This window comes from Phyllostomus hastatus, unplaced genomic scaffold (assembly GCF_019186645.2).
Source record: "Phyllostomus hastatus isolate PE091 unplaced genomic scaffold, TTU_PhHast_1.1 phas_contig_40, whole genome shotgun sequence".
NCBI lineage: Eukaryota > Metazoa > Chordata > Mammalia > Chiroptera > Phyllostomidae > Phyllostomus > Phyllostomus hastatus.
In genome coordinates this window covers 12,333,152-12,357,300 of record NW_025333872.1, presented here as the reverse complement: position 1 = coordinate 12,357,300, position 24,149 = coordinate 12,333,152, and the positions used below count along the sequence as shown (strand labels likewise).

The window sequence follows — 24,149 nt, the reverse complement described above, 5'->3', positions numbered from 1 at the left end:
TTCACTAGCAACCTCAGTGGAACTGACCTATTTCTGCACATATCACCTTCTTGATCTTTGTTACTGTATAAGATACAACAAAATTGCCTTTCCTTATTCTCTTTTATTGTCAACATTTCCTCTGGTGATGTTTAACTGGAGGTTTGCATCACATTTTGGGGCCAAGAATATACATAAGTAGAAGACACTAGGATGGGGATGTGTGGGGCTATTTGGTGGTGAGGACAATCCAAACTGGCTACGCTGTCAGGTCATGTGATGCATGCTGCAAACAGAGATGGTGCCTTCTGGTCTGAATTCCCCATGGCTGTGGCCCCAGTTAGAGGCTCAGTAAGAATAACGTGGCCCAATAACTAAAAATTAAAACAAAAATCTCTCTGGTGCTAAGGTAGGGATTATATCAGGATTTACTGATCAATTTCCTAGCCATTTTTTTCCAAGTTCAACATCAGAACAAGCAAAGACTTGGTAGCCTTTTAAAATCATCAGGAACAGGGGCACAATCTTGCATTTTATCCCCCACATCCTAATTGCACCAGTGCAACAGAGGCAACAGAGTCTCATGTGATCATCTGAGATAAAGGTGAGAAATTAAAGGACAAACAAGTGACTCATTTAAATGGATATGCTTCAGACAAGAGAAACCTGTAATTTCTCTTAGGCGTGCTTGACTTGACAGACCCATCGCAGGGTGAATCACAGACTTACACAAGCCTCGAAACCCTGGGCAGTTTTACAGTTCTCAGGCCGGCCTCTCACAACGCACAGCTGGTTTGCTCGGGGCCTCCCAGATCTCCCTTTCAAAAAAAAATGGAGAAGAAGGAACACTGCCACTGAAGGGTCACGTTTAGCCACGGGAGGTGCCAGGGCGGACACCCGTGATGGTGGGGCCCGGTGGTGGGAAGCTCAGCACCGACCTGCCTGCTGTACTGCTCTGTCTCCTGGATGCTGTGAGTACAGATGCCACACAGACACCTTTTTCTTCCTGAAGACAGGGTTGCTTTTGCACATATTGCAGAATGGGGAAGCTATGTAATTTAGGATGGTGTTTTCTGGAATGCTTGATTAGCTAGGAACCGTTCCTAATATTACCTAGAAATTAGCTCAAGTTTGGATTATTTTCTGTCTTCTTTACATTTGTTTATCTTTAAAAAGTCATTTGTCAGGCTCTAAACTGCTCACTCCTAGGAGTGAAAATGCAAAACACCTTGTCAAGCAATTAGACTCTCTTCTCCATTTGTCCCCTTGCTTGATAAATGGATGAGCAAACTAGCTTTTGATCCCCTTCCTTTAGGCTGAATGTAAAGCTAGATTTTTTTTTAAATAAGGCTTTTTTCCCCCCTTGAGCCTTCATCTGAGAGAGGACATGTCTGCATGTCTGCTGACCCTAGAAAGAGAGAGGAAGGAGGGGAGAGAAGGACAGAGTTGGAGGGAGAGTGGGTTGGTGAGAGAGAGAGAAAGAGAGACACTAATGTGAGAAAGCCATCGATTGGTTGCTTTCTGTATGTGAACTGACTGGGCATCAAACCTGCAACCTACTATGTGCCCTGATGGGGGATCGAATCTACAACCTTCTGGTGTACGGGATGATGCTCCAACCTATTGAGCAACACGGCCAGGGCAATATATCATTCTTTAGTAGTTTTTTTTTCTCCTAGTGGGCTGAAACAAAGCTGTCTTTATATCAACATACAAGGAAACATTTCTTCCAGTTAGAAATTGCTAAATCCTTTTTGCAAAAGCATCTCCCCTCATTTTGAGTGACCACTAGTACAGCACTGGATGTTTATGTTTCTTATACTCTGAAGACAATTGTAGGAGTGCAAAAATGTCTCGTCATAAGGTGCAAATTTTTTAAAGTGTCAGCACGCCAGTGAGCTTTCTTCATGGAGCAGAGCAGTTGCTCAGTATGTCAATTTCATTAAAATCATTTCAGTATCAACATAGTTGGTTAAGATGCTGAATGCCTTCCAACTCTGAAATTGCGTGATTCTTCAAACTTGTCAGCATTTGAATCCACACTGCAATTCTCAGAAAAGATATTGAGCTACAAAGAGATTGGCTGGAAGCCATCTAAAGTAGCCAAGGATGAGATGTTTCTGATTCTAATAGATCTTTTTTATCTTTCTTTCCCCCAAGGCTCTTTATGAAACAGCTCATCCATGGCAAGGGAGAACTGGTAAGAGTGACTGCATACACTGTGCTATTGAGGCCAAGAAACACTAACTCACTAGACCTCTGACCATATAATCAGAGTTCTAATTACACTAGTGGAATAGTGGGGCATGCAGTTATGAAATTGGGCTTTGGGGAAGAAAGCACATATACATACCTCGAAATGTGGGCCACCTAACTCTAAGTTTCTCATTCCCCACTTAACCTTCCAGAACTGATCCTTCCCACCAATGGGACTGGCCAAGAAGTGTGAGGTGAGATGCCACCTAGAAGATTAGCAAACCACTGAGAATATGCCCTCTCTGTCACCTTGGGTGGAGTTTGATAGAGAGAAACACTTTGGGAAAGTGTTTACTTGGTTTATAGGAATTCCCATGCAGCTTACCTTAGGGTGTCATTTTGCATGAAGAGTTTTGGGAGATCACACCTTTGGAGGTGCTCCTTCCTCCCTGACTGCAGTTACAGTTCCCAGGCTGTACCTCTTTATTTTCTTTGGGAGTCCCAGTGCCAGCTCTCACTCAGCCTGTTCAGACAGGCGGGGTGCCTGAGGCTGTGTGAGTCATGCCCTACAACTCCATCAGAAATCAGCTCCATGACCAACAGAGGCAAATTGTATTTTTGAATTCCAACTCATTCAGAAACTCAGCTCTAAGTACAAGGGAGACGGGACAAATAAGAGATGCTTACACTGCCATGCTCGTGGCTGACATCACTCATCTGGCATGAAATTACGTCTTGTTAAACCTTGATGGGACCTTACAATCCATTTTAACATGAGGCTCAAGATCCAATGAAAAGGATGTCCATAATAGGCTAGGAGCATTTCTACTTACATTACCACGTTCCAAGATTATCTGGAGTCGCAAATATGCTCACACCTGCCACTCTGAGATAGGTTGCCTTGTGATTCTAAAACAAAAACTCTACAAACTGTCATTGCTCTCTGCAAGGGTCATTCATTCATTCTTTCACTTGTCCACAACTGTGTACTGAGTATCTTTTAAGTAACTTATGCTCTGCTGGGGTACCAGGGACAGAAAAGCTTCCCTCCGTGTTCACATCCTCACTGATGGTAATATGATTTATTATTTTATTTTTTAAAATTTTTTGCCTATTCTACTAGATGCAGCCCAATTTCTCTTAGGCTCTGGGGCTAAAGTACTAAGTCTTGTGATCTGTCAACCTCTCGTCATTACAACTTAGAGTCACAGCAGTGGCGTGGGAAGCACCTTCTCTGTGAATCCCCTGGGAGGTTGATCCTGAGATACATTTCCTCTGGAACTATTGGATCTAGCTATATTTTCCTTTAAGCCTCTGAGGACAGCAAATACTATTTTCTCTTTCTTATAGCAGGGAGCCTGGCTTCCATTCGGCAGGCTAGAATGCTGTTTATTATTAAATGAGAAACAAAAGTGGATGTTAGTGAGTAATCACACTTTTACAAGGATGCACAGAGAGAGGCAGGTTGTGGAAGCAGGGGTAAGAAATTTGGGACATTATTTTTATAGGTCCTAAGAAGCTGTCATCCCAGGTTCCTTGTTGCTTTTATCTCTGAAATGTTCAGAAACTTTGGGAACAAGATACGGAGTTGCCTTTACTGGATGACTGACTAGTATACAAGCTGGAGGGAGCTTCTTTGTAAATCCCACATAACTCTTTAAATGTAAAATTGCCACAGTCTCTGGCAGGAGTTATTTTGCATCTTGTTTCCTCTTGTTTCCTCTTCTTCTGTTTTGTTCTCCATTTCTGAGTCTACCTTCCTTTCCCTGGTGACCATTCCAAACTTCTCATTTCCGTGTCACCTGTGCCTGCTGTCTGTCACCTCTCCACCCTGAGCTGCATGTTTCAGGGTAATTTTGACTCACTGTACAAGTTAAAGATGACCTGTCCACTGCCGATCAGGATTGATTAAAGCCAGGACTATTACCCTATGATGGGTGACTTTAGGTCCAGAGAGAGGAACTTCACGGAACTTCTCTGAAAGTATCAGCACAGGGACGGGCATGGGGCACATGCCCAATAAGTGCACGTAGAGCCTGAGTTGGGACAGGTTAATGGGTCACACTCCAAGATAACACCTAGTCCTCGAGCATCAGCCTTAAGTCCTTTGGTGACCAAGTAAATTAAGTAAAACCTGGGGCAAACAGTTGTTTTACTGGAATAATCCCCAGAATTTTTGCTATGCATGTGTTTGTGAGAGGCAGCAGTGGTGATGGTGGTACACATTGTTTCCCAAACTGATCTGACTTTGGGACCCCTTAGGCTTTTGTGAGACCAGTGTTCCACAGAAACCCACTTTAGGACATGATATGTTGGCTAAATATAATACATAAAACTCTATATTGTTTTCCTACTAAAAGTAAAGCAGGCAGACTTGCTGAATTCATAGAACATTTAAGTCAGTGTGTACCACTGTCCTTAGTGTTTTTCTTCCATTTTTTAGTTCTTTAGTTTGGTGCCTGCTACGATCTGTCATTAAACAAATGGTGAATCCCAGTCATAACTATGCCTACTACAGCATTATTCTGTCAGGATTGTTGTTTACTGTTTTTACTCCCCCACTAGGTACTAAGATCTTGATTGATTCATTGAGTTTTAATGATCAAAGTTTATTTTATGAATGTAACATTTGGGGATCCATACAAAATGAGACCCTAGGATCTTGATTTAAATAGCCAGTGATGGTTCTTTCAAACAATATTTCCCAGACACCACACCCAAGGAACTTATAGAAGTAGGGATTTCACAAATACACACAATTTTTAGATAAATCTAACACACTGTAGAACCAGAAGTCAATAAATGATACAAAGGTAATTTGAGCATAATGTAGACAGGACAGCTCTGGAGTCCCCATGTAGGGAAGGATCTGAGGCTGACTCCAGCCCCTCTTTGCTAGGAGCTGCTGGCATACCCCTCCGCCAGCAGAGGCTGCCTTGGTTGGAATCACATCTGAAAGCCTCTTACTATGGTCCTGTCCATGCTTCGCTCATATTCTTCTCGACAACCCACACTCTTCCTGTCACATTTAATTTAATGTCTTTAGATTTTGCTTCCTTGTTCTTTTCTTTTTCTCATTATTTCAAGAGATAACTTACTACAAGCAGACATTATGCTAGGTATTGGAGAGATACTTTATTTGTATTTGCAGACATTTTTCATTTTGGAACGATGCCAACTCCACTTTAATTGCTATATCTTTATCAATGATACATCTAAGAAGGTGTGCTTTCTTCATTCTGTTCTATAAAATGTCAGCCTCTGATTTGAATTAGGCTGGCAATGCCTTTTTTATATTAAAATGTTTCCATTCTCAGAATTTTTAAACACTACTCATTGTCTGCTCTGCAGAGCACTCTGGCTTTGGGCCTCAGCCAGGGTCTGATTCTGAAGGGAGGGCTCCCGTTCCACAATTTCTGGTAGGAAGAGAAACAGTCCAGCAGGGGCTAACCTGAAAATCTATCCATCTGACCCATAGTTGCCAATGAAAATGGGCAAAAACAAGAATGTTACAGCTCCTCCTGGGTACTATCATAAACATTCTCTACCCCTTCCCCGCACACATTTATAATAACTGAAAGAAATTTACCATATAGTTATTATACCAAATGGTATGTGGGTTACTTATAGCAGACTATAGTAACATGAATGATCAAGTAGCAAATTAATTAACTGAAACTCTCCAAATAACCAATTATGCTCAATTCAAAGTTTATGTTTTTATGCCCATGCTAATAATTTATATTGCATATATATTTCTGCTAGTAAACTTATTTATATGAACACTTAGCTCGTCATCCTGCCATGAAATGCACTATTATTTCATAAGATTCCACAGAGAGCATAATGATCCACATAAAATGCCATGACTATTGGACCCTCTACTTGAACCCTTTCAGGAGCTGCGCACTTAGAGGCCCCAGCACTGGTTGGGGGAGAAAACATTCATGGACTCCATAATCCAGACCACATCCCAACACATCACTATGCTAAATGCCCAATTTTCTTCCAGCAAGGTTAGCTTAAGTAAAATTCCTATATTGAAAACTTAGAGAGTAAAGGTGGTGCTTCTGTGAAATCTTAGATAGCAGGCATTCACCCAGTGAACTGTGCATTTCAAACCATCTCCTCCAGATAGGAGAGAATTACATTTATCCTCAGCATCAGTTCTATTATTTGGTCCTAAATGTAGGTATCTTTTCTCCCTGATACAACAAAGAGGTTTCAACAGAATTGTAAACAAAACAAAAGAGAAAGAATTGAAATGACTGCTTTAGTGGGAAAAGTAAACAATTTTCAACTTGATAAGTAATGAATCTTATAGTCTATATTAATTATGCTTTTCAAATTGCAGGTCACAATCCATAGGGTTATGAATTCAATTTAGTTTTTGAATTCAATTTAGTGGTGGCAACCAATTTTTAAGAGAATTTCAGATAGAACAGAGCGTAACATAAGATAAAAGTCACAAAATATCACAGTGTTCATTATTTCTTATAGGTAGGAAGGATAAATACTTTTACAAAAAACTATTTTAAGTATTACAAATACATATTTTTCAGTTTATATAGATACTCCTCTCTCTATACATGTGTAATATATACACACACACACACACACATACATTCATCTGTACACACTGAATCACAATATATAATCTGTTTCTATTGTGTCATAATAAAACATTTGGTATATAGGTGAAATACATAGATACATTTAAGACAGCCTATACTGGTTTTTCTGGTACTTCTTTTCATGGTCATCAGTTAAAAATTTATCTAAATGATATTATCATTGCAAATTGCTTAGTGTGCCCATACACCAATATGCTGCATGCATGAGAACTTCTTCCCACCCACACTATAAGATCATGAATTCTGCACACATATTCCAACACCTATGCAAATCTATTACCACACTTAGCTCGTCATCCTGCCATGTCCACTTTCCCCTGCTCAGACTCGCTCTACAAGACTGTGGTATAATTCAGAATACATTCCCCCTGTTCAATGGTTAGGAACTCAAAGGCAACTTTAAACCCAAAGACCATTTGGAAACCTCCCTGTAAGTGTCTGTGTCTCATCGTTGCAACTGAAGGCCACTGGAGTCATGAAAACCCATCTTAGTCTTGATCCAGCCAGGAAAAGTTTGACCCCATATCAGTGAGCTTTGTCTGTTCCAAGGCCACTGCTTGCCTCGTGAGTCTGGGGAGATCAGAGTCAGTTTATCTCCATGTGACCATAAGGGAATTTCTGTATGCTGGAGGCTGGGCCGCCAGGCCTTGCTCAGTAGGTATGATATGTAGATGACCTTTCTTCTCACGACCAGTTTGACTTTCTTGTATTCCATACTGGATGCCCTTTATGGAAAGGACAGCAGTTTTTATTTATGTATCCCCAGTGTCTCATATATTTCTCAAGGCACTTGAGAAATATTGATTGGTAAAATGAATAATCATCTTATACTTTATGCAACAAATCTGAAAATAGGCCCAGCAAGGGTCAACTAGTTCATCAACAGCAGGAATTAGATTACAATATAGATCTTGCTGATTCTAAAATTCATGATATTTTTACTGTACCTGTACTACCAGGAAAGTCATTCCAAGGGGCTTTCTTCCCAATAAGGGGTCTTCATTGCTTCTATCCTGAAAGAAAACTGTGCTGATAATGATCCTGATCATGTTCATAAATGTCAACTGTTGTAAAGATACTTTCTTGGAGATTGGACTTTGAAAGGTGGAACTATCAAGAAGAAGACAAGAAACAGAGATATGGCAAAAGAATCGAGAGTTACCCTCCAGTGCCTCTAGTTTTTCTTGATAGTAGTTTATTAATCTAATAAGGAGTCTTCGTGCTTGTCTAATAGCAAACAATAGTCAATATTCACTTCATTTTAACTTACTTGACTACATATGCTTAGAGAAACAGTATACCGTAGGAGAGTAATTCTCATCTGGGGGCAATTTTTTTCCCCAAGGCACAGGTGGCAATGTCTGGAGACATTTTTGGCCATCACAACTGAAGAGGAAGCTGTTTCTGGTAACCAGTAGGTAGATGCCAGGGATGTTGTTAAACAGCCTGTAAGTCACAGGACAAACAACGACAAAGAACTATCCAGCCCCAACTGTCAATAGTGCCATCATTGAGAGACTCTGCTATAGAGATTAAGAACTGATCTCCATGCAAACCATATGGGTTGAACATTTGTCTCCACCATTTTTTTACTCAGTGTTTTGCTTATAGTTTCTCAAGTCATTGTGTCTTAGTTTCTCCATTGATAGATAAAGTGAAGACAGTAATAGTGTCTTGTATCACATGCTTAAATGAGTACTTTTAATGAAACAAAAGTACTAGCATAGTGATTGGCAGATAAAAATGTTTAATGAATTTTACTATTTAAGAAGCTATTAAATAGTAAAGACACCATTGAAGGATAGTAAAGTTACTATTAAAGAAACTATGGGTTAAATAGGAAATGATGCTTTGGTGAACATACATTCTTCCTGGTACTTCCATCATTCTTGCCTACTGTTTGTAAACATGTCAACAGCTAATAGTCTGTTTTTTTTTTTCACATCTTAGCTGGCTTGAATGTAGATGTTGGTGTCCTTCCCTGGGGTAGATTGTTTGGTATAAATATTTTGGAGCACCCTGTGGAGTGACTAAGTGGTTAGCTAGTCTTTAGTCTGTTAAGAATTGTGTTGTTTGTGTGACATTCTCACCTTCATCTGGATCCACCTTCATTCTCTATTGTAGGGGAAGATCCTAATGTGTGAAAATGAAGCACCCTCCAACCATGATTTTCTGTTTAATGTTATTTGTGGCCACAGAATGTTCTCACTATAGAACCAAGATCCACACAAAAGTAAGTTTGGCCCATTCTTATGTGGCCCCATGAGAAAACTGGCAGTTCCCCTAGATGACTAGATGTATGATAAACAACATGTTATATTAAAGAAATTTTCCAGTGATTGCCATTTTACTCTTGCTGATAGTAGTTTTCTAAAGCTAGGAACAAAGAAATGTTGAGAGGTGACTGGGACTTGCAACAGTTTAGTTGCAAGGTGCAACAGGGTGCAACAACACAGTAGAAAAATCGATTGGCAAACCACAGAGAATGTACAGGGTCAGATACTGAGAGGAGAAAATACAGTCATGAGCCTCTTAATGACAGACAGGGATCATTCTGAGAAATGCATTGTTATATGATTTACGTCATTGTGTGAACACCATGGAAGGCACTTACACAAACCTGGGTGGTATAGCCTACTACACACCCAGGCTGTGTGGTAGCCCGCTGTCGTACACATGGTCCATCATCGATGGAAGTGTGTGACTGTACTAGCCTGGAAGGTAAGCAGTTTGAGTTCAGACCTTAACTTTGATTCTTGTTACTTACACAAGTTGCTTCATTTCCCTGAGTTTTAATTTCCTTATTTATAACATGAAGTGTTTTTCTTCTCTTAGATAACCTTTATAGTCCTTTATAGCTATAAAAGAGTTTATGATTCTATTATTGCAGCCTAATGATTATTTCTAGTATCAGCTTATTTATTCTTTTCTAACAATATATAATATCTGGTGGAGTATATTTGTTGTATTTCACAATTACAGGTAAGAGAATTAGAGAAGAGCTTAAGGGGTTTTAATTGTTATAATTGTCTCTGTGTTCTCTCTGGGTATTTAAACTTTCCAAAAGATGTACCCAATTCACTAACCTGACATTCACAGCCCAAGTGACCACTGTCAAGGTTCTTGCCCTGCTTGGAGGGCAGTGCATTCTCCATCCATGCTCGTATCCATGTTTCCTTCAGCAAGTTCCTACAATATCATCAGCACATGAACCTGCTGCATTTTTCTTCCCAGTCCTGAACACATTTTCTCTTCATATCCACATGGAGCCTCTAAATTGAGATGAGAGAGGAGAGTTCCATAGTAAAGAGGACCTTTGGGGATTTATGTTTTACAGGATGGAGATAAACAACGTTTTGGAGAGAAACCCAAGATTGGAAAGATACAAGGTATGTGGCTACAGAAGAGTCTGCTTCCATCTGGAGACATGGCAAGCATGTCCCCAGACCACAAGTATTCCAATAAAATAAAAATCTCTAATTAAGTTCTCAAGGTTTACCAGTATTGATAGATTTTCTTACAAATGTGCCATTATCCATAGCATAGTTAACAAAGCAAGTTGGCAAATATTCACATGTTCTAGAATAGTAGATCATTGTTTATTTTTTAAAATATTTTATTTATTTTTAGAAAGCAGGGAAAGGAGGTAGTAAGAGAGGGAGAGAAACATCGATGTGTGAAACATCGATCAGTTGTCTCTCGCACCCCCACAACTGGGGACCTGGCCCACAATCCAGGCATGTGCCCTGACTGGGAATTGAACTGGCGACCTCTCAATTCACAGGCCAGCACTCAATCCACTGAGTTACACCAGGGGTAAGTGTTTATTTTAAAACCAATAAGGGAAATCTGAATTAGTGAGCTAATAAGAGGAAGAAGAGGATGAGGACAGAATTCATTCATTCCTTCATGCAAAGATATTTTTAAGGTTGCTTACATGTATGTAATGCTTTGGTGCTGGGGGGTATGCTGAAATGGTGTCAGATAGATATTGTTTTGCTTGGACTGGTGGTCATCCTTAGGAAGTGAAAGACAAACTATGGAAGTAATCATTAGTTGAAAAACAGTGAAATCATGTGATTTTCACCCAAATAATAGAAATGACTAGATTCTGCACAGTCATGGCCAAGTATAAATTTTAGTGGCCAATCAATCTACTTAGATATGGAGCTGAGAAAAGAAAGAGGAAAGAAAGAGAGATAACTTTATTGTGCATTTATGGCCTAAGTGCTATGCAAGATGCTGTCTCATTAAATGTTTGTAACATCATGGTACCTTTCCAAATGTTATGGATGAAGAAATTGAGAAGCACTTAGCTTAAATAACTTGCCAAATTAATACACTGGATAAATGGCAAGCAAAGATGAAAAGCCACTTGTTTCCTTTCTCTGTGAATGGAGTCATCTACAAAGCTACCCAAGCCATAAATATAAATGCATTCCTTAATTCATAGCCAAGTGAAATGGTCCACACCTTATTGATGTCAACACCTTAATAGCTCTCAGCATCATTTACTTCTTTTCATTCCTTTGCCACTATCCTAGAGAAATTCTTCCTAGGAATCCTTAAACAGCTTCATTTCTGAACACCTTATCCCAAGTCAATCCACTCTACTGATGGATGAAGTTAGGCATGCCACCAGATTTTGTCAATAAAGTTTTATTGGAACACAGACATGCCCATTCATTTATATATTAGTTTTTTAAAGGTTTTATTTATTTATTTATTTATTTATAGAGAGGGAAGGGAGGGAGAGAGAGAGAGAGAGAGAGAGAGAGAGAGAGAGAGAGAGACATCGATGTGCAATTGCTGGAGGTCATGGCCTGCAACCCAGGCATGTACCCTGACTGGCAATTGAACCTGTGACACTTTGGTTTGCAGCCCGCACTCAATCCACTGAGCTATGCCAGCCAGGGCTATATATTGTTTTTGACTGCTTTCATGCTATAAAAGCAGAGTTGATTAGTTGCTACAGAGACTGTATGACCAACAGTGTTGAAAATATTTACTCTCTGGCTAGTGTAGTCATATTAACACATGAAAAATAGGATGCCTGATTGAATTTAAATTTCAGGAAAAACAATGAGTAATAATGCATGGGCCATACATACCCTAAAACATGGTTTACTGTTCATTTTAACATCCTCAGTTGATCCTCATTATTTGCGGATGCTGTATTTGCAAATTCTCCTACTCCTTGAAATGTATTTCTAATCTCCAATCAACACTCAGCTTTCTCCATTATTCACAGTCATTCACAGAACAGCAAAAAGATTGAGTTGGCCATGGTGCAGTTCCCAGCTGAGACTAAAGGTGGTGCTCTGTCTTCTTGTTCTCGCTGTTATACACTAGCATTCATTTTTTGGGCTGTGTAGTGCCATGTGTTTTGCTTTTTTGTTGATGATCTTGCTGTTTAATATGGCCCCCAAGTTTAGGGTTGAAGTGTTATCTAGTATTCCTAACAGAGCTGTGATGTACGTCATGGAGAAAATATTTGCATTAGATAAGCTTTGTTTATATGCTGTTATGAGTGATAGTGTTATTGGCCATAAGTTTAATGTCAACAAAACAACAATATGTATTAAATAAGGTGACTTTAAATAGGAACTCATATAAACCAAACATAGATTAATACTGATTTGTTGACAAAAAATGTTGCAAGCAGAAGTTCCCAGAAACTAACCTAGGAGCCATGGTTAGTCTGCTGATTCAGTGTGTGTGATAGTGAATTCATAGAAAATAACTATTGTGAATAATGAGAATTGACTGTATCTGGAAAAAAACTAAGATTTAACTGAGCTTCCTGTATTTTACTTGCCATTTATCCCATTCTTTACAGAAAATGTTACAGACCCCTGATCTATGCTACTGTTAATCATTTTTGAAAAACAAATTTAAGCTTGTTTTCTGGTAACCCCCATGTTAGCATAGCATTCAAGGGCCTTCAGAACTCGACCACTGCTTTGCTGCCCCTCCTCATCTCTTGCCACTCTGATGCTCTCTATACTAGCCTTTCTAAATGACAGAGATCCCTTCTTTCCCTGTGCTGTTCACTCTGCCTAGCAGACCTTTCTTACTGCTGAGGATCCAGGTCAATGTCACCTCCTTTGGAAGCAACCCAAAATCCCCACTATGAGTTTGATGCCCCCATCAAAGTGTAGAACTGCTAATTAGATTTTTCTCTTCCTCTTTTTTCCTTTTCAGAGAAATGCCATGGACCTTGCTTCAGTCCATCCAACTGCAGTGAGCCTTGTGCTCGGCCCTTTCATGGAGAAATAGGATTTATGTGTAATCAAAACAAGTGGCAAAAATCAACTGAAACATGTACCAGCCTTTCTGTGGAAATGCTTTTTAAGGTGATACCTTTGTGTACTACTGGCTACAGGAGCTAATCCTTCAGGAGGTGGCAGAGGCATTTTCAGTGTGTTCTGTTCAGTGTGACAAGTTTCGGATCAGGATTTAAGAAAACCTAGAGTGGATTGAATTAACCTCCTTCTTTTTTTACCCAAACTCAGATTCTCTCCTCTGTTCCCACTCTCCTCTTCTCCCTTTCAGAATCGTTTCTCAAAAACAGATCTGAAACTCATTTACATTATGCTAAATGCTTGGAGGTTAAAGTTTTGGCTCTAAAGATGGAATTGCATGCCTCTTGAGCTAATCAATTAATTAACTAAATGTGTCTAGAATTAAATTTATTTTCATCTTTTTTCTAATACTTTCAATCACTTGACCAAAAGAAAAAAGAAGTGTTTGACCCAAAAGAAAAAGAAATCCAATGAATACAAGAAATCTGAATTCAGGTTAAAATATCCTGTCTCATGTTCTTTAACTTAAGCACCATGTCCACCTACCTTCTCTCCAATCTTATAGTAGCACGTGGATCTCGTAGTTTCCTGAAACTCCAGCAGTGATTTTGTAAAGGGGTTGTTGTGGAGTCTCTGTCACTTAGCATAGATAGCATTCAAAAGTGAATTAAATGTAGTGAATTATTGTTTTGACTTATCCAAAGTCATATTCTGGGCCATACTGGGTAAAAGTAGGAGGACATGAGTGAATAATTTCTTCTAAATAGTGAACTCAGCTTTTCGAAATTGCACTTCCTTTGTGTTCCTTGTTTGACCTGCCAACCTCTACCACCAACCCCTCCCCTGAAATTTCATGCAGCTCCTCTTAAAAAAAAAAACATAGTAATTAGACAAGTTTTGTTTCTAGAGTTCCTCCACATCTCTGGAGAAAATTGCCTTTCTATAACACTTGAGTTAAAGTCACAGTCCTGAAAGCAAATTCCAATAGGAAAAGTCAGAATGCTCACTTCTGCAGGAATTTTGATAGCATTTCCTGCCTGTGAGTGACCACACCTGACCCTCTCTGCCCTTCTTAGCACCAAAACCACTTTCTAGGATCATTTGCTTCTCTGTCTGGTTTCTCCATGTGAATCATTTGTACTTTTAACTCATTTAGTCTGATACATAATAGTTGCTTAATCATTTTTAATGAAACAACTTTTTTTTAAAAAAACAGGACTTAAATAGTGCATCACGCCTTTCCATCGCAGCACCCTCTATACCCCTGCGCATCCTTGACTTCCGAGCACCGGAGCCCATAGAGAGTGTGGTGCAAGGAATCCGGAAGAACTGTGTGCAGGACTATGCCTGTATAGTCAATGTCGTGAAATCCTCGGAAGCCACATCTGGAAATATTGCGTTTATTGTGGAGATATTAAAAAATATTTCTACAGACTTGTCTGATAACGTTACCCAAGAGAAAATGAAGGTAGTTGTTTTTTGTTAATGCCATTAAAAAACTTACCCTTATTTTCCATGAAATCTTATACTTTAACAGTTTCAGATATATGTTTCAGAATAATAACTACTTTCACCACAAGAAGTGTAACAACAATAACAGAAATTTCACTTTAGTTTTTCATGTTGATTCATTCTGGTTTATGGAAGTTGTCAAGAAGTTAGAACATTGTTTTTACACATTTTTGTACAGAATTAATATTTTCAGAAAAATATCATGTAGTGATGGCTATGAGCAAGCTCATGTCTACTCCAGTGTTTCCAAATTTTTATTCTGTAGAATGTAATTGTCCTGAGAAATGTTAACAGAGCTTTCATTTTTAACAGAGAGATATATAACATGGCAGGTGTAGGGACTTTGAGTTAAACAGGTTTCCTTGCGGTAGGACTTTTCAGAGTTTTTAATGTGTTTGTGAATATTGGCACTCTTTATAAGAATGGGGGCCATAGCCCCCATCCTTTAAGATATGGCATTTCTTAAACTTAAGTTAGAGAATCTACCCCCAACCCCCTTTATTAAATAGTTATTATTATTACATGGGAAACTCGGGTTATACATACTGCATTTTGGAAATGCTTCCCTAGGCACATAATAAAGCAGATAAATTTTATTAATGATACATTTTATTTTATTTTTATTTTTAGAATTCTTCTACTTTTCTTCCCTGCAGGCTTACTAGCATGATGCAATGAACAGGAGATTTGGAGGGAAATATGTCAAATAAGATCAGATCATTAGATTCAGAAAGTTCAGACATTAGAAACCAACTTTGTAAAATAAAGTGCAAATTCTTAGTATAATATCCACTTTTCTCCATTGCAGAGCTATAGCACAGTGGCCAACCACATCCTTGATACAGCAGCCATTTCAAATTGGGCTTTTATTCCCGACGAGAATGCCAGCTCGGATTTGCTGCAGTCAGTGAATGTGTTCGCTCGGCAACTCCACATCCAAAATGACTCTGAGAACATTGTGGATGAACCCTTCATTCAGACAAAAGGGTTTTACCTCAACCACAATACCTCAGAGAAGAGTTTCAGATTCTCCAGGAACATTAACAATACAACGGAGGATATCTTAGGAATGATAGAAATTCCCAAGCATGAGCTGTGGAAGCTGCCACCAAATACATCCCAAGCCATCAGCATAGCTTTCCCCACCTTGGGGGCTGTTCTGAAAGAAGTCCACTTGCAAGATATGAGTCTTCCAAGGCCGGCGAATGGTCTGGTCCTTTCAGTGGTTTTACCAGAAAGATTAAAGCAAATCTTACTCACGTTTGAGAAGATCAATAAGTCCCGGAGTGCCAGGGCTCACTGTGTGGGCTGGCACTCCAGGAAAAGGAGATGGGATGAGAAGGTGTGTGAAATGACGTCAGATACCAGGAACAAAGTGAAGTGCCGGTGTAACTACACCAATGCAGTCATGTCTTTCTCCATCCTAATGTCCCCCAAATCTATAGATAACAAAATCCTGGACTACGTCACCTCCATTGGGCTCAGTGTCTCCATCCTTAGCTTGATTCTTTGCCTGTTCATCGAAGCTATGGTGTGGTCCCGGGTTGTTGTCACAGAGATATCACACATGCGTCATGTGTGCATCGTGAACATAGCCGTGTCACTCCTGACTGCTAATGTGTGGTTTATTATATCCTCTAACTTTAGCAAAAAAGCCCAGGACCACAACTGGTGTGTTGCAATGACATTTTTTAGCCACTTTTTCTACCTCTCTCTGTTTTTCTGGATGCTCTTCAAAGCACTGCTCATTATCTATGGAATATTAGTCGTTTTTCATAGGATGATGAAGTCCCGCATGATGGCCATTGGCTTCGTCATTGGCTATGGGTGCCCGCTGATCATTGCTGCCACCACAGTTGCTATCACTGTGCCAGAGAAAGGCTACGTGAGGAAGGATGCCTGTTGGCTCAACTGGGATAACACCAAAGCCCTTTTAGCATTTGCCATCCCAGCCTTGGTCATTGTGGCTGTGAATCTACTTGTGGTTTTAGTTGTTGCTGTCAACACTCAGAGGCCCTTTATTGGCAGTTCCAAGTCTCAGGATGTGGCCATAATTCGGAGGATCAGTAAAAATGTTGCCATCCTTACCCCGCTGCTGGGACTGACCTGGGGTTTTGGAATAGCCACGCTCATAGATGGCACTTCATTGATATTCCACATAATCTTTGCTCTGCTCAATGCTTTTCAGGTAAGTTCCAAGAGGGAGACTTATTTTATTAATTAATATTATTAATGAATATTTTACATATGACATTATTATTTTATAATTTGTTATTCTGGTTTTCCAACAAAATGACTCTGATTTTAAAATATAGAACATAAATATTTCTTCCATTTCCTTCTATAACTTAGGGAAATTTAGATATGGTATCTCTCACAATATTGATTATTAAGTTGCATTTAACTGATTAGACTGGTTGGGTGGGAATTTCCTTCTTTCTCTCCACCGTGATCCACCTATTTTCCTCCTAAAGTTTCAATGTAAGAAGAAATCAACCTGCATTTTTTAAGGACTAGTCTTTGGTCAAGGATGTGTGAGGCTACACTCACACATCATGCCTCAAAAACAAGCACAATTTCTACTCATTCTCAAGTAGCTGGAGAACTCGGTGAAATGAGTCATTTTCCATGGTGTGCCATTCTGTTTGGGTGTTAGCCAGTCAGGACTTGTCATGCCTCTGTTCCCTGTGATGTAATTGTAGGTTGTTATACATAGAAATAAATCTTACCACATGTCACCTAATCCCAAGAAAGTCGCTCTTCTCTGGGCCTCAACCTTCTTACCTATAAGATAAAAAGATGGATTTAATATGATCTCTATTATTATTTTTCCTTAACATACCTGACTGGCAGGCACGGTTATCCCTCTCACAGCTGTTTGACTCTATCTTGGCTACGAAGCTTGCACGTTTGGTAAACTGTAATTAGCCACACTGCTTTCCATACCCATGGGTAATGGACAATTTGGCAAGTTTATAGTCTTAATTATGTTTTTAATAACAGGTTGGCAAACTATGGCCTGCTGACTGTTTTTGAAAATAGTTTTATTGAAATACAGCCATACTCATTCCTTTACATTTTGCCTCTGGCTGTTTTTAGCTCCAGTGGCAAACCTGAGGTACTTGTAACAGAGACTGTATAACCTGCAAAACCTGAAGTATTATTATCTGCTTCTTTGAAGCAAAAAGAAAAAAATGACTAGTATTTATACAAAATAAATATAACTGCACAACAAAGCAGGAAAGTATTCCTATTAACATACCATTATCACTCTGTTTAAAAATGTGGTACAAAATATAAAACAAGCTTCAAATAAATTCCAACTCAGATACATTATACATCTTACTCATAATTCTTTAATAAGTATGGAGAACATTTATTTCACTCTTTACCTTACATTACTTTAAAGAGAAACCTTTGCCTTCAGTTTTTGGTTATATATTTTTTTAAACCAAAAGCTCTTGGGCTCACATAAGTCTCCTCAACTCTTGAGAAAAGAAAGATTTTCACTAATTACTCTGGTGGCTAATGATCTTACCCTAATTTTACTTTGCAACTTAATTAATCCTCAGAAAATTTCGTGGTTTTGTTCAGATCATTTATTTTCCTCCTTTCTTAATAGAAAAAAAACACTAAAACAATTGTGACTTATATGTTAAAATTTCAGTCTTTTGATCAGTGTTTCTTCATCATACAACTGTGTGTAGAAACCCAGGCTTCTGTCCATTCTCATGTCAGAATCCAGAATTTTCTTGAATCTCAACTCCCAGCTTTTAAAAAGATTGCCTTCCAATTGTTGGAACTTTGTAAGCAATTAAATATGTAAACTTGAGGAGACTCTGACTTTATCAGTTTCTGTAGTTCTCTTTTATTCAGAAACTTCTTCCACCAACTCTGAAACTCTGGTGTGAAATTAGTTTAGAATACATTTTATTTTCTCAAGACACTTTCCATGATTGTGAGTTTGAGCTACAAGATCCCATTTCATGTCTTATTGTCATCATGAGTGAGAACAATTATCTTAATATTGGGGAAGAAAATACACAGATTTAATAAGATTGAAAACTCTTATCCTACATCTGTAACCATTTAACAAGTATGAATAACTGCGATGTACAGACACGAAAGAGATCTTCATTCTTAGAGGTACACTGAAGAAAATAGAATGTCCATCAATGCATTTTTATTTGAATCAGTAGAAAGTAAAGTTTCTAATGTCTGATAATGGTCCTAGAAGATATCTACCAGAGTGGTGTTAATATAACAACTGGGATATTGCCTGCACAACTGTCTCTCATACTTCTGTTGAATTTTGCCACAGGGGTTCTTCATCTTGCTATTTGGAACCATTATGGATCACAAGGTAATTTTAATTTGTTCACTCATCATAAAAGATTTCCACAATGGCTGGGGGAAGCAGGAGGGTGAAACGGGTTTGATCAGAGAGCTTTGTCCATGGGAGGTGGGTTTGTAGGGGTGGTTCATGGTATCAGTTGTGAGGGGGGAAGGAAAGAACTCTATTCTCTCATTTTCTGCACTTCATCAAGTCAACAGGAGGCTGTACATGAGTACAGCTGGTGAAAAGAATAAAAACTATAACTGTAATTTTAACCTTAACCGTAAACCTTATTACAATGATACTTCAACACTTATCTAAGCATTATTACTTGCCAAGCACTGTGCTAAGCCATTTGATGCTGCTTCTGCCAGTGTTACTGGTCTCACAGTTTCAGGACAGGGCTCTGGGCATTGGGAATATTGTCATTTCTACACTGTGATTGCTTCTTCAGATAAGAGATGCTTTGAGGATGAAGATGGCTTCACTGAAGGGGCAGCCAAGAATAGCAGAGGTAAGTAAGCCACTGCCTTTCAGTCTCAACACTAGAGGGTCGACATGCTCAGAAGAGTCACACAGAAAAATATTTTAGCTCAGCACTAAGGATTTGTTAACAAAGAGAATTATTATCATTCATTCATTTCTTCATTCGACAAATATTGGATTATCCTGATAACACTTACAATGAGCAGAATATACCCCTCAAGAGAATTTTCCACATTGGACATATTTCAACCTGACATTTGTACCACTGATATGGGTAACATGGATCCAGGATCACAGGTTCATAAAATGCTAGTGGGCAGAAATGAGAGATGAATGATAAGTGAGATTCTAGTGTACCTCACTCACTTCACAGGTAAGGAAAGCAAGACTCAGAGTACTTGAAATTTGCCCAGAGCCACCCAGCTCACCATGAGAATTAACATTCTGCTTGCAGGGCTGGTTCAGTAAACTGTACTCTGTTGGATTGAAGCATCCGTGTACTTACAGATCTTGAAGGTGACCTTTGTCATCTCTCCAGATACCCACAAAAATTGCTACCATTGCTATGATAATTAGAAAGAAGTCATTTACTCAACTAACAGTTTCTAAATAAGAACTACCTCCCTAAAAACAAACAAATAAAAAACTTTCTGGACACATTGGGAATCAGCATTAATGGTTATCTAGGATTAAGTGTGACTTTTAACATAGTTCACCAATTCAATGACAGCCATTTTCTTCACCTTTTAACATCTCTGAAATTGAAATGTATCTTCCAATCAATGGCATGTTATGGTTTAATTGGCAAGTTGTTTTTTTTTCTTTTTCTTTCTTGCTGGAACATAAAAATAATATTGAGCTTCTGATGTTAGCTTCAGTTAAACATGATAATTTAATTCTGTGTAGCTGTGTCAGTCTAGGTCCTTCTCATGTCTTTACCTTTACATGTTTATCTCTAGGCATGCATTTACATAAATAATGTATGTGCATTTTTGTCAATGCAATTACTCATTGACATCACAGTTATTTTTGTTCCTATACAGAATGCATCATTAAGCCCAACCAATGGATCTAAGTTAATGAATCGTTGAGCATGAGATGTAAGTATTAAAAACTCAAGGAGCAGCTTCACTTGCAAGTTGTGGCAGACTACTCAGTGCCCCTTCTGAGCATGCTTTTCCCTCCTCTGTGATGCCGGGGTAAGCGGGAAGGGAATAGGGGGACGTACCTTTCAGAGATCAGAAACTTCTTTATTGCCCAGCTGGTACACAAAAATATGCACATCTTCTGTAAAAACCTATGTCATCTCAATTTACAGGACCATCTCCTAAACATACTTTTTTTCTATCCCCAGTGAGAGAATGCTCTCATCACACCTGCACTGCTACAGGATACACCTTGCTGTCCACAGCGCTCACACACCTAATTCCATCTTGGCAGTGAGTGGTGGCAGTTACAATAGCCCAATTGTCAGAAGGAAGACTTAATTGATTTAAATTACAGAACAACAAGTCTGTGTCTCCCTAATGAAGTTGCCCTCCCACCCAAATCATTCCTCAGGGGGTATGGGTGGAGTTGCAACAAATTAGCTGTCTGCTCATAGCCAACCTCTGAGACATTTCTACACAGGAGAAATTAGGGGAAAACAAATATTAGGCAGTCACCAAGGGGAGAAGTTACAAAATGGCAGCCAGAGGCCTGAGAGGCAATAGAGAATAGAGAAATATCGGTAGGAATAATCAATCTTGATACCGTTTTGTCTTGGAAAGTTTTGTGGTTTCCTGCACGGATATAGATGGGTCTCAGGTTTTATTTTTGAGCACCACCTGGCAACAGGCACATCCTCTTTTACATTCCTGTCCTCTCTGAGTCATAGCTCATATATTCAGCAATGGGACAATGCAAAGGCAAATCTCACGGAACTAAAGAATCCTACAGGGACTTCCTGCATTAACAGATTGTACAACTGGATGTGCTGGTGTCCCAGAGAGAGGGAGGGAGAATGAGGAAGTCTCTGTTATATACATTGACTGGCATATGTGGGGTGCTGGGAAACCAGAGGAAAACACTGGATTATTATCCTAAATCAATCATCCTGGCATTTGGATTTTTATATGAGAACTTTAAAAAGGAGGTGGGAGGATTTAGTGGAACTTAACAAAGATTAACCCTTCTAACCTTTGCCCATTTTCTAGCCCATAGGATTCCTCTGTGGTGAAATATTACTATAACTTTCCCTGATTAGTCACTAATTGAGAGGTAGTTCAGATGATCTATTAAAGTTAACCTTTCCATTAAGGCCCCAGTTGGAGCTGTGCAGGACTTTATTCAACTGCCTCAGATGGAGACCCTTCCTCCTGGGGATGGTGTAACCAGCCATTCTGGAGAAGAGAGGCATGGTTGTAGTCTTATGCCCAGCTGGTGGCTGTAGTAAAAGTTGGAGAAAAGCAGCAGAAGCCAAGATCGGGGACTACATTACTTCGTAGAAGTGGGGAGGTGCACAAGTCTTAGACCTGTAGTAGGAGCAAGTGTAGGTAGGAATGCACTCACAACTTTCCCAATAGTTCATTTTACATTTTTGAGCCCACAAGGCGGGGGTGAATCAAGGGTTACATTTTTTTCAGCACATCCCCCTCTGTTGGCCCAGGGCTTACTGAATTCTCTCAGTAATTGGGCTGTGCTTACCACTTCTGGTTGCATGTGGTATCAGAAGGATTCAGAAACAAGAGCTTACATTGTGGCAGACCATACTGGGACCCAACAAGTGTTCAGAGCAGGGATAAGAAATTCACACTTAGTGATCTTCTCCTGTCCAGAATGGATAGCTGGCAGCCTGAGGGAGGTCTTTCGGCAGAAATCAGAGATCAGGCCTCATCTGGTATTTAGGGAAGAATTACAACTCAGCGACATGGGGTTGGTGGTAAGTGCAAAGCAGGGTCATAGTCCAGGACAGAGCTAAACTACAGGGTAAAGGTCGTATTTCAGACCTTAATTCAGAATATGAAATCGAAGACTGAGGGGTCTCAGGGGATGCGCAGAGTTCAAAGGGGGAGACTGGACTGGAAGTCAGTCAGGACTGGACTTGTTTGAGGTCCCTGAAGGTGGTGGAAGCTCCTCATACCCCAGAGACTTCAGATTCGATTGCTCCTAGGAACTTGATGGGAACAGGATTGTCAGGAGGCCCCAGGGTCAGTGAAAGATGGCAGAGCTGAAAAACGGGCAGTTCGCTTCAGGTATAGATTCTCATTGGGAGATTCCATCTTGGGAGGTGGGGCCAGGTGGGGGGACCCCATTTTTATGATAAGCCACTGGTACATTGTGCCCTCTGCTGGTTATATGAAGGGTGGGCCTTTCATAGAACCCCAACAGAGCCAGTTTCACCCAGAACGATTTCAGGTTATGGCTCAGTTCCCTTAAAATCTCTTCCACATGTTTGTTATGCCAGAAACTCACCTAAAAGTTTCTACTCTTTATTACACCGTGAAAAATAACACTGTTTGACAACTACCCAGAGAGAAGCAACACTGTTCTCTATGTGAAGTTGTAAATGCAGAGCTGCAGCCATTCTAGAGACCAAGCTTAGGGAGCAGCAGAGAAGGGAGAGCAGGCACTGAGCACTGAGTTCAGGGTTCAGGGAGCAGCATGGGGAAGGCTGGGGCACTAACCAACAAACCCGGGAGAATAGCCTTCCTACTGTGTGACCTTCAGGCAATTGCAAAATGCCCTTGTGCCTCCATTTCCTCATCTGCAAAACGGAGCTAGTAAGAGTACGCACCTTCCAGGATAGTTTCAGGATTCAATAAGCTAATACATTAAAAACTTGTAGAGGAGTTCCTGGTTCAAATTAAATCATCAGTAAATGCCAGCCATCATTCTTTCTGTTGACCAGTGCTTCAACCGTTTTGCCTAGGCTTCCCCATTTCTCACGGATGTTTCATGTCCTGGACTGCGAACTGAACTCTAGGAGAAGGAAAGCTGGGATGAAAATAGACGGTTAAGCTTCCTTGCGAGACTTCCTCTTCTTGCCGGGAGCAACACCTAAGCTCTGGATGTGAAAGTGTTTCTTGAGGAAAAGTTGATGCTAACATTTGATGACTAGGCTTTAAAGAAGCAAATCTACTGACCTTTTGACCTACCAACCCTGTGACCTACCCTTGACCTGCAAGAGCTTGGCTTCTTAGACAACCTTGGCATGATTAAGACTCAACCTGCAAGCTATTTGACTACCTCTGGAAAAGCCTGAGGCTACTGAGGCCCTGCTGGACTTGATCAGCTCTGGACTCCCAGGCTGGCTGGCACCATGCCTCCTGGGCTCAATCACCCACCATTCTGTGTGGGCCCTGGGCATGTGGAGGGACAGGAGTTGGATTCGGTTTCAGAGGTAGGGTTGTGGGTGCAAGTGGAAAGGAAGGTGGCAAGAGAAATATTGAGTGTTCTTGGAGACAGTTAAGTCACAGCAGGCAGGTTTCTCAAAGATAGGGAACAGAGGAGAAATAAGAGGACTTTTTAAGGTGCTTTTGATTTTAGTTTATTTTAAACCTTGAGTAAAATTAATTTAGCTCCTAGGACATTAGTTTCCTCATTTGTGAAACAGGAAAAATATCCTTGTAGGTGTTACTGTTGTTGTTTTTGTGTGTTGTATGTCTGTTTAAACACTGTATAAAAAGAAGATTCTCATTGTTATTTTAGAAATTAAAATGG

The 24,149-nt window shown here is 39.8% G+C and overlaps 1 protein-coding gene across 2 annotated transcripts; it reads left to right on the top strand.

Moving 5' to 3' along the window:
• The first annotated feature begins 749 nt into the window (after window positions 1-749).
• ADGRF4 (adhesion G protein-coupled receptor F4) lies at window positions 750-24,149 on the top strand. 2 transcript variants are annotated; one of them, XM_045843416.1, is made up of 12 exons: window positions 750-950; window positions 2,140-2,179; window positions 2,388-2,429; window positions 8,934-9,042; window positions 10,147-10,198; window positions 13,014-13,165; window positions 14,331-14,582; window positions 15,435-16,814; window positions 18,948-18,989; window positions 19,417-19,476; window positions 20,492-20,548; window positions 23,359-24,149. In XM_045843416.1, exons 4-11 carry the CDS (start codon window positions 8,956-8,958, stop codon window positions 20,537-20,539), a joined length of 2,073 nt encoding a protein of 690 aa, XP_045699372.1. In that variant the 5' UTR covers window positions 750-950; window positions 2,140-2,179; window positions 2,388-2,429; window positions 8,934-8,955; the 3' UTR covers window positions 20,540-20,548; window positions 23,359-24,149. The 2 variants fall into 2 exon arrangements, with proteins under 2 accessions (XP_045699372.1, XP_045699371.1); XM_045843415.1 differs by lacking the exon at window positions 2,388-2,429.

What these genes read in the sequence shown, in the direction of transcription:
- ADGRF4 (XM_045843415.1), top strand. Translation starts at nt 8,956, where the DNA reads ATGAAGCACCCTCCAACCATGATTTTCTGTTTAATGTTATTTGTGGCC. An exon ending in CAAGATTGGAAAGATACAAG is followed by an intron (nt 10,199 to 13,013) that starts GTATGTGGCTAC and finishes TTTCCTTTTCAG; the next exon opens with AGAAATGCCATGGACCTTGC. An exon ending in CTGTGGAAATGCTTTTTAAG is followed by an intron (nt 13,166 to 14,330) that starts GTGATACCTTTG and finishes TTAAAAAAACAG; the next exon opens with GACTTAAATAGTGCATCACG.